Source organism: Tachyglossus aculeatus, chromosome X3 (assembly GCF_015852505.1).
Source record: "Tachyglossus aculeatus isolate mTacAcu1 chromosome X3, mTacAcu1.pri, whole genome shotgun sequence".
Lineage (NCBI taxonomy): Eukaryota > Metazoa > Chordata > Mammalia > Monotremata > Tachyglossidae > Tachyglossus > Tachyglossus aculeatus.
Genome location: NC_052099.1, coordinates 12,682,992 through 12,698,285, shown reverse-complemented (window position 1 = coordinate 12,698,285; position 15,294 = coordinate 12,682,992). Strand labels below are relative to the sequence as shown.

Sequence of the window (15,294 nt, the reverse complement as noted above, 5' to 3'; positions counted from 1 at the left end):
TCCCTTCATCTTCTCTGCCGGTGATACAGGGAAAATGCAGGGAGAGAAGACTAGGTTCAGGTTGGAGCTGCCCAGAGCCAGGCCTTGGTGGTGACTGTGGTCATTTTCTACCCTAGAGAAGCTAAGCATTACAACACAAAGGTACATTTCTTCCATTCTGTGAAAGTGTGGTATCCTGGCACTTGAAATACTGTGTGCACTCCTGGTTGCTGCATCTTAAGAAGGATGTCATAGGTGGGCAGCCAAGATTATCAGGGAGATAGTGAAGCACTTAATACAGTGCTCTGCACATAGTAAGCATTTGGTAATTACGATTGATCAACTGATTGAGAAGCTGCATGGCTGCATGGTACTAAGTGCTTAAGAGAGTACAACAGATTTAACAGACACATTCCCTGCCCATAACGAGCTTTCAGTCTAGATGGGGAGACAGACATTAATTTGAATAAGTAATTTATAATATATAAAGATACATACATAAGTTCTGTAGGGGCTGGGGAGAATATGAAGTGTCCAGAGGTCATAGATTGAGGTATATAGATGGTGTAAAAGGGAAAGCAAGGGAGAGAAAAGAGGTCTTAATCAGGGAAGGCCTCTTAATCCCGGATGGTCTCCATTTTATGAAGAGAAATTGAAGCCAGGTAATGACATGGCTTAGGTTTTTGCATTCACCAGTGTTCACTCTTATGGCTGTCACCCACTGATCTTTTCTTTTCCTCAGACTAATTTGCAAATCTAAATTGTGCATCTTGGTACAAATGTTTCCATGGTGAGCAAATACCCATCATATAAAGGTTTTTCATCTTTGTTCTTAAAGAGTTCACTAAGGTAGTATTATGTAAATCATGTTACTGGGATCTTAAAGCACTTTAGAAATGTTGTATCCTTGAAAACTAAGATTTCTTTAGGAAAGGGCTGAGTTTGTTGTGTGCCGTGGTGATGAAGTCAGTGCCCCTTGATTTGCGAATGCATGAACAGGCAGCCTAATTGATCTGCTTGGAGATAGGAGAGGAAATATTCATTTTTTTCAGCTTCTGAACCTTTCCAGTCAATTGCAGATAGCAGTTGTGTTTGATATGAAGAAAGAGAAGGAGGTTTTCAGTAGCAGGGTTAATACTCCTCTCCAGGGAATACCCTGTGTTCCAGGTCAGACAAGTAGAATTTAGTATGCTGGTTTAAGGGTGGTGTTTACTGTAATTCTACTGTTGCAGTTTATTTATTAATTTATTTATTTGTCTTATCCTCTGCCAGGATCTTAATGCCTACAAAAAGCAAGGGATGGCACTGCTCTCCAAGGTCGGGGAATCAGTTAAATATGTCACAGGAGGCTACAAGCTGAGAAGTCGACCTCTGGAATTTGCAGCAATAGGTGACTATTTAGATACATTTTCTCTGAAGCTTGGAACCATCGATCGGATAGCTCAGAGGATTATCAAGGAAGAAGTAGGTAAGTTTTTTTTTGTGTGTGTTTTTTAATTTATTTTATTTTCCACTAGCATATTGCTCAGGTAACAAATTTGTAGGCGGCACAATCATGTGCCTTGGGGATTACTAAAATTAATCCTTTGCAGAATGATAGCCAATTTATTCCCATGCCCCAAATGGCCAATTTAAAATAAAAAAGAAAAAAGTGGCAGGGAGTGTTATAGAGTTTGCAGCAGGACTTTAAGCAAATTTATGTCCTTCCTCCCGTTATCAGTAGTGACAGTGGTGCCTGCCCCACTTTTAATGTTCACTGTGTAAGCACAAAAGAAATAATAATTGTGGTATGTGTTAAGCCCTTTGTGCCAAGCATTGCACTAAGCACTGGGATGGATATAGGTTAATACCTGCTAGTGTTCCTTTCCCACAGTAGTAGTAGTAGTGATCCTTTTAATGGTGTTAAGCACTTACTATGTGCCAAACACAGTACTAACTAGCTTGAATCTACCCCAGCTATCAGGTTGGACACAGTCCTTATCCCACATGGGGCTCACAGTATTAATCAGCATTTTACTGATGAGGTAAACTGAGACACAGAGAAAGTGAAATGACTTGCCCAAGGTCACCAAGCAGATAAGTGGCAGAGTGGGTTTAGAACCTAGGTCCTTCTGACTCCCAGGCCCATGCTCTATCCACTGGCTATGCTGCCTCTCTGTAATAATAATAATAATTGTAGTGTATTTTAACCTCTAACTCTGTGCCAAGCTCTGTACTAAGCACTGGGGTGGATACAGGTTAATACACTCAGCTTGTTGTAGGCAGGAAATATGTTTACCAACTCTTAAGTTTTATTCTGTGTCTCTTTATTGTTGTACTCTCCCAAGTGCTTAGTACAGTGCTTTGCACACAGTAAATGCTCAATAAATACGATTGATAGCCTTCCCTTCTTCCCTCCCTTCTTCCCAGTGGCATCATAGAGGCAATAAAATGAATGAAATTAGGATTCTTTCCTACCTGGAATCACTTAACTTCTCTGTGCCTCAGTTCCCTCATCTGTGAAATGGGAATTAATACCATGAGCCCTATGTGGGACAGGGACTGTGTCCAACATGATTAGCTTGTATCCACCCCAGTGCTTAGTACAGTGCCTGGCACATAGTAACTGGAGGGTTCCAGTTACCCTCCTGGAACAAGTAGATGAGTAGCTATTTCTAAGACCTAGTAGTTTTGAACTAAGTACAGTACATTGCACCTAGTGGGTGCTTAAATACAACAACAATAATAATAATAATGATAATGGTAATAGTATTTGTTAAGCACTTACTATTTGGCAAGCATTGTTCTAAGAGCTGGGGTATATATAAGATAATCAAGTTGGACACAATCCCTGTCCCACATGGGGCTTATAGTCTTCATCCACATTTCACAGATGAGGTAACTGAGGCCCAGTGAAGTGACTTGCCTAAGGTCCCACAGCAGACGAGTGGTGGAGCAGGGATTAGAACCCAGCTCCTTCTGACTCCCAGGTCCCTGATCTACCCACTAAGCCTCGCTGCTTCTCTGCTACTCAGTACAATCACTAGTACTGGTAGGACCTAAAATTTTGGGCACTGCCAGATGAGTAGCAATTGCTTGAAATCTGAAAGGTTTAATTCAATTGGCCAAAAACTTCTGTTTGTGAAAAATTTGTGGGGCTTTGATTGCTGCTAGCTTCACTGAAGCAAAGGCCTTCTAAGAGTAGTTTCCTGATGCCAAGACTGATCTGCATTTGATGAGGTTTCTGTTTTCACCCTTCTCTCTCTCTTTCCCTCTCCTCTATATCTGTTTCTCAGCTCTGTTACACATAATGCCTGGTCAACCTGGATCACAGATCTCAAACCTCCCTTCCCAGGTGTATTTTTGTGCACTTCTTTGTGCCTCAGTTCCCTCATCTGTAAAATGGAGATTAATACCATGAGCCCTATATGGGACAGGGACTGTGTTCAGCATGATTAGCTTGTATCCACCCCAGTGCGTAGTACAGTGCCTGGCACATAGTAAGTGCTTAACAAATACCCTCATTCTATTCGTTATTATGGGAAAACCAATTACCCTAGGCCCTCATCCCCCAAATAGTGTGATACCTCCTGTGAAGAGCTGGCTAGGTCAGGGCCCTCAAATATTTTATCTACAGACAAATAAAATGAGAGACCCTGACCTTGCGGATGGAAAGAAGAAGTTTTTTGTTTGTTTTTGTTTTTTGGTTTTTTTGCTTTGGTTTGTTTGAGGCCCGGGAGGGACCTATGAATGGCATAAGTAAAGGGTATTTTGAGAATCTGGGAGCCTTGGGTTAAACAGTTAGGATGAATGCAAGAGTAAGGGAGATCTACATGTATTCTAGGACTTCCCCTCTACACTTTAAGCTCCTTGTGGGCAGGAAAGCTGTTTACCAACTCTGTTATATTGTACTCTCTCCAACACTTAGCACAGTGCTCTGCATACAGTAAGTGCTCAATAAATACTAAGATTGACTGATACCTTTGTATTTATTCAATTCAGTCCTATTTATTGAGGCTTACTGTATGTAGAACATTGGGTGAGGAGCTTGGGAGAGTACAATAAAACAATAAACAGACACATTCCCTGCCCACAAAACCTGTACCAAATATTTAGTGTCACTTTAAGAGTCTAATTCATGCCTTGATATACCAAGTAAATATGGTACCTGTCATCTATTCCAAAGAGAGGGCATGCATAATTTACATACAGCGAACCCTGCTAGCTCTGAGAGATTCACTGACATTGGGAGGTGAAGGACATTAAGCACTAAAGCAGAAGCAATTTCTGGCCTCCAGGTTTCAATCAGTGGTATTAATTGAGCACTTTTTGCTTGGGAGAGTACAGTACAGTAGAACTGGTAAACACAATCCCTGCCTATAAGGAGCTTACAATATACAGGGGGAGACTGATATGAAAATAAATTACAAATATAGGAAATGGACATAAGCACTGTGGGACTGAGGGAGGGGTGAATATCAAGTGCTTAAGGGATCCAGGTGCATAGGTGCACATTATGGGCAGGGAATGTGTCTCTGTTGTGTTGTACTCCCCTAAATGCTTAGCATAGTGCTCTGCACAAGTGCTCAATAACTACACTTTACTGAGAATATTTTTTATTGAGCACCTGCTCTGTGCAGATCATTGAACTAAGCCCTTGGGAAAATACAGTAGAAGTAGGAGACCTGATTCCTGCCTATAAGTAGCAAACAGGGGAGATGAACACATAATCAATCATATTTGAGGGCTTACCTTTTGCAGAGCAGTGTACTAAATGCTTGGGAGAATACAATATAGCAGAGTTGGTAGACACATTCCTTACCCACAAGGAGCTTAAAGTATAGAGGGATAATAATTTACAGATTATGAGAAGTGCTTCAGTCGTAGACCATGTAAATCAGAATGTACAAAAGTGCAGTAGGAGGTGTGAGTACGAAAGTTCTGAGATAGTTGGGAGGATGTAACCTGGGGAGAAGAGAAGTTAGTCTGGGGAAACTTCCCTGAGGATATGGGATTTCAGAAGTTTTTTGAAGATGGGCAGTGCTGGGGTCTAGCAGATCTCTTTTTCTCTTTCTCTGTCTCTTTTTCTCTTTCTCTGTCTCTTTTTCTCTTTCTCTGTCTCTTTTTCTCTTTCTCTGTCTCTCTCACACACACATGCATGCGCGCACACACACACACACACACACAAAAACACTTCTCTCTTCTCTTTCTCTTTCCCCCCTTTTCTTTCTCTGTCTCTCCCCCTTTCTCTTACCCCCTTTCTCTCTCCCTCTCCCTCTCCCTCTCCCCCCCCCCCCGCCCCCCACCCCTCAACAAGGGACATGCTAGGCTGAATCAGATTGGGCCACAATTCTGAAATTCAGGGGTAGAAATTGTTGACCCAGGCTGACCTGGGTTTCGTACTGATACTTGATATGAGTTAAAGTTAGCCCATCTACTCAACTAATATGGGACATTGTACAATATTCCTGATCATGGGGAAATGCAGGGAGGATTGTTAAAGTAATGTTTACTTGATGTAGAGGAGTCTTGGTGCTGAGGTGTGTTGGGAATCCATTCTCTATCTTTTGCTCATTGCAATGCGAATTCTGGGTCAGTTTGCACCACAAGAATGCAAAGTTGTCAAGGTACTGGAACAAACTAGCATGCTTTTCTGTCTGAACTGACTTGATTGCTGATTGGTTTCTGGTCAACTTAATGTTAGCTTAGTTGATACTGTCCCTTTTAACATTGTTGCTTATTTTAAACTTTCTGTAATATAGCCATCTCTGCTGTTAGCACCTCAACTCATGGTTGACACCATTAATGCCTGGTCACTTTTCATACCATACTTGTTACAGGTTTGGGGGGCTGTATTTTGAGGAATGCAAGTCTTTCTGTCAGCTGAGTGGATAAAGTAGATGTGCAGCTACATTTGGAGGAAGAGAATTTTCCATTGGGGAAGCAAAGAGCAGCAAGCTTGTCGTGTATTGATTGCCTGTGGGCACAAAGTTTATTACAATGTGTGTGTGAAATACATAACATTGTCTTTCTTCCAAGAATACCTTGTGGAACTGCGAGAATATGGTCCTGTTTATTCCACCTGGAGTGGATTAGAGGTGGAACTAGCCGAACCCCTGGAAGGAGTGTCTGCCTGCATTGGGAATTGTTGTACAGCTCTGGAGGAGCTGACCGATGACATGACAGATGACTTTCTGCCAGTGCTGAGGGAGTACATTTTGTATGCAGAATCCATGAAGGTAAATGGGATTGACTGCAAAGAATATGGCATTTCTGGTTCAGTTGAATATTTCAGTAAGACAGACATTCCCATTGTCTTCCTGTTCAAGTGAGTGACATTTGGGAATTGTTTATAATACTACTAGATAGTATCAATCTTAAAGCTTCTAAATGGGTCACAAACTTTCTCCCGCACCTTTAATTGTTTGACACCAAAATAGTATTGAATTTTGATTCTGCTCTCCCTGACCCAACAGACACACACTCTGTGCAGCATACCCAGTTCTATGACTTAGGGTTGCATTCTCACAGAATCCTGTGCTAAGGAAAACTCACTTTGTAGTATTCAGTGTCCAATGCTGTGCACAATCTTTTCTTGTGATGCCATATCGCATTGTATTTAGGCAAGCTCACATTGTTGGCAGGATGTTCTCTAAATGTGTCATTGCATTCTAGCCAAACATATAGTGAAAGCATCTGGTCTGGCATAATGGAGTGGATTGTGGCTTAAATGATTTCTTATGAGATCCTACAAAATATACTTAAACTTTAAGCCTTCCTAAAGTTATTAATATGTGTATTTAAATCTTGGTTTTTATGATCATTAAAGTTATGCTTGAATATATCTTATAGAAAGAGTACCTTAGTCTTGGAGAGTCTACTTCATAGGGTTAGACTTTTGGGTGCAAGATCAGTGAATAGATATTTTTATGTTTTGTCTTAGTGAATGAGTGTTTTAGAACTTATTTTTAAAATCCCATTTTAGGGAGGCTGGTTGGAGTTATTGGTACCTTGATTGAGACTAAAAGTGATCCATGGAGCTACAGACTTGCATAAGTGTTAAACTGAAACTCGGACATCACAAGTAATCTTGTTGTTTTTTCCCACCTCTCCATTACGTGGAACATGAGTTTCTTGTTGAACAGACAAAGCATGGAGAAATATTAATCAAGTTAATCATGCTGGCAGAGTGGAGATTCAGCACGGTTGTTTCTGGCTCAGTATGTCGAAACTGCAAGCGTTTTGGCATGAGAGCAGTAGGGACTCTGAAATACAAGCTCACTACATGCAGAGTAGGAAAGCTTTACAGGCTTGAGTTGAAAGTAACCCAATTAGAAAATGATAGCTAATACAACGCTCCCTCTCAAAAACAAGTCAGAATCAAATAAGCTATGGGCTCTCTGGAATGACAGGGCAGAGGTGTATGGGGCATGTCTACTATGTTAAGGAATTACCTTCAGCACATGTTATGAGGATTAATGATGGCTGGAGGACAGCAAACAGATGAAAAATATTACTAATGTAAAGACCTTTGATTTCTAAGTAGTCTTGCATATTTTTTCCCCAGTTTGTCTCACCTGATTACTAAAGTTTCATCCTCATATTTTGAAGAAAAATTGTGTTTCTCGTACAAAAAAAATTACGTGGCATGCAAATGTGTGGTAGCTTAAGTGGAGGAGGGAAAAAGCCTGCCAAGTGGAGTAAAAATATGTTTTGTTGGTTATTGACTTCTTGTTGATTAGAGTGAGCCTTGGTCTTGGTTCAGTGATTCACTAATTGTGTGGTGTTGCAGTAACAGTATTTCATCACCATATATCTCACCTCCCCTCAGTTTACCATGAAGATGAGGATTCTTTATCCTTATTTGTCCAGCTGATTTAGTGATTGGGAACACTTGAGCAAAGGGTGCTTGGTAGGTTCAGTCTATTGTAATGTGTGTGAGATACTGTTTGATAAGTCAGTGTTATTAAGCACTTAGGGGGTGCAGGGCACTATCCTAAGCATTTCAGAAAACACAACAGACCTTGTAGACCTAATTCTCTGCCCTCAAGGACCTTTCAATCTAGTGGGAGCTTATATTAAGGAATGCTAAGGAAATGGTTCAGACTTGACCACAGGCCCAGAAATTAAGTTGTTGACTATTCAGATATATGTTTGACTTTTTTTTTTCCCCTTGTGGGTGTATGAGAGATTTGCAGATTTAGCTGTTTTCCTTTCCTTCTCTTTGTGTTTGTATTTATTTTTTTTGGCTTGCCTTTGAATCGATTGGTGCCTAAGATACGTTGGCTCTCCTCAGTTGTGCTTGTCTAGGAAAAGAATGCATTTTATTTGTGAAAATAGTTCTAAATAATCCCCAAACAACTACATTTGAGGTAAATTTTAAAGTTATGTTCGTAATGGACCCTGTATTAAGGAAAACCTAAGCTGTGGTTTTCCTTGGCTGGTGCTACACATATGAACACAACTGTTTCTTCTGATATCACATGCCTACCGGGATAGACATTGCAATTGTGTTGTCAGAAGAACATTCCCTAATGGCGACTTATTCCAACCTATAAATATGCCTTATGCATGGCATAGTGAATAGAGCACGGGCTTGGGAGTTAGGGAGCCGAATTCAGTCAGTCACTCGTATTTCCTGAGACCCTTTGGGTGGGTACAAAGAGAACCAAGTTGCTAAGACACAGTTCTGTTGTAACCTCTGCCCTTAGGTGACCCCGCCTTCTGTTTGTCCCTATTTGGGGGAGAGTCATTCCCCTGCCCTGTGGCTGCTCTTTCTCTCTCTCTATTGCTGTATTCTACTTTCCCAAGCGCTTAGTACAGTGCTCTGCACACAGTAAGCGCTCAATAAATATGATTGAATGAATGAATGAACGTCATGGGTTCTAATACCGGCTCTGCCACTTGTCTGCTGTGTGACCTTGGGTAAGTCACTTCACTTCTCTGTGCCTCAGTTCCCTCATCTGTAAAATGGGGATTGAGACTGTGAGCCCCATGTGAGATAGGGACTGTGTCCATCCCAATTTGCTTATATCCACTCCAGCACTTAGAACAGTGCCTGGCACAAAGGAAGCACTTAACAAGTACTATTATTATTGTGAAAGAAATGGGTGTGTTTAAATACATTAGTATCTTAGCCTACTATTCTTTTTTTAAATTTCACTTACTCATTTTTTGGATCCGCAAATATGGTTACCTGTGCGAGTTTTCATCTCCCATTAGAATTCAGCTGGTGAATTCTTTCAGCATTACTGTACTAAGAAAACTCGTAAATCTCCAGAGCAGGGAAAACCCTGTTGTGTAGGCAGTACCAAAATACCAAAGGCAGACCCACATGAAATCAAAAGATCTACTCATGACCAGGAAATTAGAATGATGGAATCAAGAAACTATACTAATTTTGGCTTAAGCTGCTACTCACTGAAAGACCGCTTACAGAGGAATGGGATGCACCTTTGTTTGGTGAGGTCTCCCCATTGCAGATCACGAGTGAGGAATTAATTTCAAAATCAGAAAATCACTAGTTCTGGGCTCTCCAAATCTGCCTGGAGGGAAAAGTAATTGCCTGGCAGAATGTCTGCACTGGTACCAAAGTGTTTTGCCACCATGATGAGCACATATGCCCCTCCAATGATAAAAAGCGATGAAGACAATGCCAATACAAGGCTTTAGAGCAACTCACTGCCGGAGCATCAACATCTGCCAAGCTGACTTTAATGGGAGACTTCAGTGCTCAAGTTGGTAGCGAAGTCCGAACCTGGATGAAAGTCTTCAGACCATATGGGATTGGCAAACTAAGCAGCAGTGGTCTACTTTTCCTCTGGGAATGCGTCAGACACCACCTCCTGATCACCAACACCATCCTCTGCTTGCCAAAAAAAAAAAGAGGAAAACATCCGGTATGCGCCCACAATCTAAACAGTGGCGTCTCATTTACATTGTTATTGTGTGGCAGAAGGACCTTAAGGATGGTACGGATGACTCAAGCCGTGTGTGGTTTCTGTGGAGGAGGTGAAAGGAACGTTGTTTCCACAGAAGTTTCTTTTCCTGCTTTAAGCCAGTAGAAGCACATGGAGGCTGAAGGAAAAAGATGTACCCACAATATCCGCACCCTTGCACAAAACAAAGTAAGGCTACCTCCCAAATCCCAACCCAACAATGTCCGTATGCACTTTGGGCCTTGTCTGCCTCAAGTGCCAGTGGCGAGCACGCACCCATTAGCTCCTCTATGATTTGATTCCTGCTTGTCTCCAGATTGCTAGGGGTTGTCTCTTCCCAAAATCCAGACTTTAGCCTTTAGGACTGAAATCCAGATCCCTGTGTAAGGACATTAAAGAGGTAGGCCACCCTGTCCCTCCTACAGCCTGAATTTTGAGGTAAAACAGCAACTAATCCCACGTGCCCTAGAATTGTCGGGGGAAGCACCCACTCTGCCTCAGAGGACCTCACCATTCTCCAGAGCCTTCCTGGTTCCGTAGGAGCAGTGTCCTGGACTACCGAGGAATCTGAGATCATTAGGACTCTCCTTTCCAATCCTAATTGATGCGTCTCAGAAGGTGTCTGCTCCCCTAGCTGATGGGGATTTAACTTTGCCAGAAAAACGGTCACTACTCTCCCACCTTAGTAACAGGATTTTTTAGTTTGAAATCCTCCCTAACTGGGAACTTTGGCTGAGGCACCTATTCCCTGGTTTGATGGTTGAGGAGATAAGGAACTCTCTGGAAAAACCCCTGCCAAAAAATACTCCTGGAAAATTCTCCTGGTGGAGTGGGAAAAGAGAACTTGATTATTGAAAGAATTAGTCCATTTATAGGTTTGAACATCAATGCTACCTTCAGCTTGATCCCTAACATTAGATCTATATGTCTCCCATACCCTTGTTTTTCTGTGCTGCCTTTTGCTCCCGGGTCTTGTCTGATTATCAAAGGAATGTACTTCTTTCTGGTCAGTGGTTTAGTGGTCTAGTCCCCAGTGTGTGCCTGGCTTCTTGACTGAACAGCCTTAGATAGTTTCTTTGAAATGTATGACTCTCCACCAGTAATTGATATAAATACTTCTATCTGCCACCCTTTGGCTTCACCTTTTGAGCTATCTTCCTTAATTGCAATCTATCAATTTTATTCCAGCGTTATTCCTAACAGTTAGGCTCTTGGAGAGCGAAGACTCTCACAAGGAGCTCCACAGCAACGGTTCAGCAGTCCTGTTGGAAAACGGAATCCCAAGCACAATCGCCGGTTTAAACAACAAATGGGCGTTTCTCTGCGAAATTTTGTCCTGGGCAGCCATCAAGACACTGGGCATAGAGACTGGCACGCCTGCAGTTTGTCCAAACCGTGGGTACCCTCACTAAAGTTTCAGGTCGAGTTGGATAAATAGTACTAGGATGCGGATACGGGTCGGGTGAGGGTAAAGTCCGCTGGCGCTGCGTTGAATGAATCCATGAGCAGCCGTGGCCACCGACAGGATGCTGGGGGTAAGTCATGGCTGGGACTGGGCAACTGCCCATCCTGAGGCCTCCCCACCCCTTCCCCTTTTTCTTTCCCCTCTCCCCTCCTGGCTTGGCCCTGAGGGGGGAGGGTGGCAGGAAAGTTGCCCATGGACCAGCATAAAGAATGGGTGGAGAGCAACTAAATGTCAGGAGAGATCTGTAATATCCAAGTTTGACTGACTCGTGGGCAAAACCACGGGTCAGACCAGGTAAGTAATTGGTTTTTTGTTTGTTTTTTAATGGACTATGTTGTCGGTGGGGGTTGGAGGGCTATGGGTGTAGGTCCCTACTTGGGCATAGTCAAGACTGCCAAGACCGATTCAATGAAAATGAATGATTTAAAAAGATTACTTGCCACAGACAAATATAGCATCAACAAACACCGTGCAGTACTTCGTTATCCTGATGAGAGGGGATTGTGGTGTGCAATCGAGTGTAGAGGCATGAGCGACAAGTAATGGGGTGCCAGACCTGAAGAGATCCAAGGCTACTACCCAACCAGGGAAGTCTATTCATCACTCTTCAGAGGTGCTGTCATAGTGTATATGCAGAACTGCTTTAGGAAAGATGGTTCCTTGACCCAGTCCAGATCATGAGGAGATGGTACCAACACTTCAGTGGTCTCGTGAATTCACTATTGAAGATGAAGCCCTGCAAAACACAGAACACCTGCCAATGTGTGGAGACATGGGATTCTGCCCCAACTCTTGAGGAAATTTCCAGCCATCAGCTATGAAACACTCACACGAGCTTTTCCTCAAGATGTGGAATACTGAGGTGATGCCACCATAATCACCTCTTCAAGAAGAAGAATTAAAGCTCAGACTGTGATAATTATTGTAGCATCTCATTAGTCTACATTGCTGGCAATGATCCTAGCCAGAGTCTTTCTAGACCAGCCAATTGGAAAAAAAAAATCACTGACCGCACAATCCCAGAACCTCAGTGTGGTTTCATATCCTAGCCTGACACGGCCGACACGACCTTTTGAAGCATATCTGATATAGGTGAAGTGTGGGCCTCCGTCGTCTATCCTGTTTGCATAGACTGTATGAGAGCATTTGGCATAATAAGTAGATCCGGATTCTGGAAATACATTTTGTAAATTTGACTGCCCAGAGAAGCAGCATGGTGTAGTGGATAAAGCTCAGGCCTGGGAGTCAGAAAATCATGGGTTCTAATCCTGACTGCCACCTGCCTGCTGTGTGATCTTGGGCAAGTCACTTTACTTCTCTGTGCCTCAGTTACCACATCTTTAAAATGGGGATTGAGACTGAGAGCCCCACGTGGGACAGTGATCGTATCCAACCTGATTTGCTTGTATCCACCCCAGGGCTTAGGACAATGCCTGGCACATAGTAAATGCTTAGCAAATATGCAATTACTATTATTAAGTTAATCAGGATTCTGTGAAAGCCCCCTAATGGCATGCCTGGGCAGGCATGTAAGAAGGGGGGTGCTCTGTAAGACCCATTTGCCATAGCCAAGAGAGGGATAAAGCAGGGCTTTGTAATATTCAACCAAGTCCCCACAGCTCTGCTGGAGGGCCAGGCTTTAGAATATGTTCCTTCTCCTCTGGTAGACTATTCCAACTCAGCAGACTTCAACCATCATTACAAAAGTCTAGAGAGAGTTATTCAAGAACTTCTTTCTATATGCGGATCACTGCACCATAGGGGCACACACCCAAGAAGGCTTGCAAATCCACTGTAAAGTACTTTGCCAAGTCTGAAGGAAACCAAAGCAAATTATCAGTCCTCAAGCAACCAAAGATCTTCACTGGCAACATGGAAATGCATGCATTATAGACTGCTTTTACCTAGGCAGCACAGTATCTGACAGTGCAACAATAGACAAAGTAGAAGATTGAATCGAGAAGCGGCATGGCTTAGCGGAAAGAGCACAGACCTGGGAGTCTAAATAGAATACCTGGGTTTCTAAATCTGGCTTTGCCAGTTGCTTGCTATGTGACCTTAGGCAAGTCACTTAACTTCTCTGTGCCTGTTTCCTCAACTGTAAAATGGGGATTAGATCCTACTTCCTCCTACCGTTCCTCCATGTGGAACAGGGACTGTGTGCAACCTGATAAGCGTGTATTTAGAACAGTGCTTGACACATGGTAAGTACTTAACAAATGCCATAAAACAAAACAAAGCTAGAGTGCCAAGATCATCTTTGGCAGAGGGTCAGACATAGTAGGGGCAGGCTTCAGACCAAATTTAAGGGCTACAGAGCTGTAGTGCTGTCCAACCTTCTCTATGGCTATGAGAACTGGATATTTTTTCCCCTCCTCCCAGATGGCAGCTTTATCAGTCTCACAGGTCAAACTCACAAATCAGAAAATCTTGGAACAAACTTAGTTTACTAGCATTGAGGTTATGCTACCTCAGCCCAGCTTTGCTGAGTGGGACCTGATAGGATGGCAGATGACAGTAGGGTACCCAAACTACTGTTATATTGGGAGCTAGAAAAGGGGACAGAGGAAATGATTTTTAAGGACACAGTAAAATGGCATGGCTGTTGAAAACTGGGAGACAATGCACCCAATAGACCAACGTGCACACTGCAATCAAGAAAGGCTTGTCTCTGAGCGGAAATTCCTAGAGGATCATGAGACAAGATGCAAAAGTTAATGCCGTGCTCTGCAAACAAGAAGCATGATGGAACAGTTTCTGTGCAGTAGTGGCTGAAACCGAGGGCACCATATTGGCCTTTTTCAACCACATTCTCACCCATAAGTGATCTTCACAATCCATGGTATCATTTTCAAGTCATCTGTGTGTATGTGCAACACTTTCTATTGGAAATTACTTAAGCAAGCCACACGATTACTCGATAGGATTTGGACTTGTGTTAGCATTTATGTCCTCTTATCTAAGACAGTGTTAGAGTTCATTAGGTCTTCTGAGCAAAGGTATTAGTAAATTTCTCTAATTAGGTTTGGACATATTATTGCTTCAAGGATTGCAGTCTGGGGTTCACAGCCATTCTTCAGGTAGGCACCATCCTGCAGAATCTGTTTTCCTTTTCCTTTTCTTCCCTGCTCTTTCCCCAGCTTCAACCTTTTATCATTTGAGTTGCTTTAAAATCCTTGATGTTAACAGTATATTTAAACTGAAGAGGCAGTAGTCTCTCTTGGTCCTGAGCAGATGGCATAGTGGATAGAGCATGGGCCTGGGAATCAGAAGGTCCTGGGTTCTAATCCTGACTCTGCCACTTGTCTGTTGTGTGGCCTTGGGCAAGTCACTTCCCTGTGCCTCAGTTATCTCATCTAGAAAATGGGGATTAAGACTGTGAGCCCCACGTGGGACAGGGACTGTGTCCAATCCTATTTGCTTGTATCTACCCCAGTGCTTAGTACAGTGCCTGGCATATAGGAAGGGTTTAGCAAATACCACAGTTATTATTATCCTCTCCCCCTCTCCCTGCCACAAGCTCGCCGTGGGCAGGGAATGTGTCTAACTCTGTATTGTTCTTTCCCAAGCACTTAATGCAGTCCTCTGCACATAGTAAGCGCTCAATAAATGCCATTGACTGATTTAGGGCAAAAGCCTAGAAAAGGTTTTCTACGATCTGTACCTGTGTTCAGCATGCAGGAGATTGTTTTTCAGTCAGTGTGCTCATTTCAGGATCATTCCTCACCATCGGTAACATCATCTTGGAACATCAAGACCAGATACAGATCTTGTCGTTGTCTCATGCTGTTGAGTCGTGTCCGACCCATAGCGACGTCATGGACACATCTCTCCCAGAACGCCCCACCTCTGTCTGCAATTGTTCTGGTAGTGGATCCATAGAGTTTTCATGGTAAAAATCCAGAAGTGGTTTACCACTGCCTCCTTCCCTGC

At 42.8% G+C, this 15,294-nt stretch overlaps 1 protein-coding gene across 1 annotated transcript in view; it reads left to right on the top strand.

The window, feature by feature from the left end:
• The window catches only part of SNX30 (sorting nexin family member 30), a 112,038-nt gene that overhangs the window by 69,058 nt on the left and 27,686 nt on the right, over positions 1-15,294 (top strand). The window contains exons 5-6 of the mRNA XM_038770230.1: positions 1,252-1,447; positions 5,998-6,197. Coding sequence (XP_038626158.1) covers positions 1,252-1,447; positions 5,998-6,197 — 396 coding nt within the window. The remainder of the gene's footprint in view (positions 1-1,251; positions 1,448-5,997; positions 6,198-15,294) is intronic.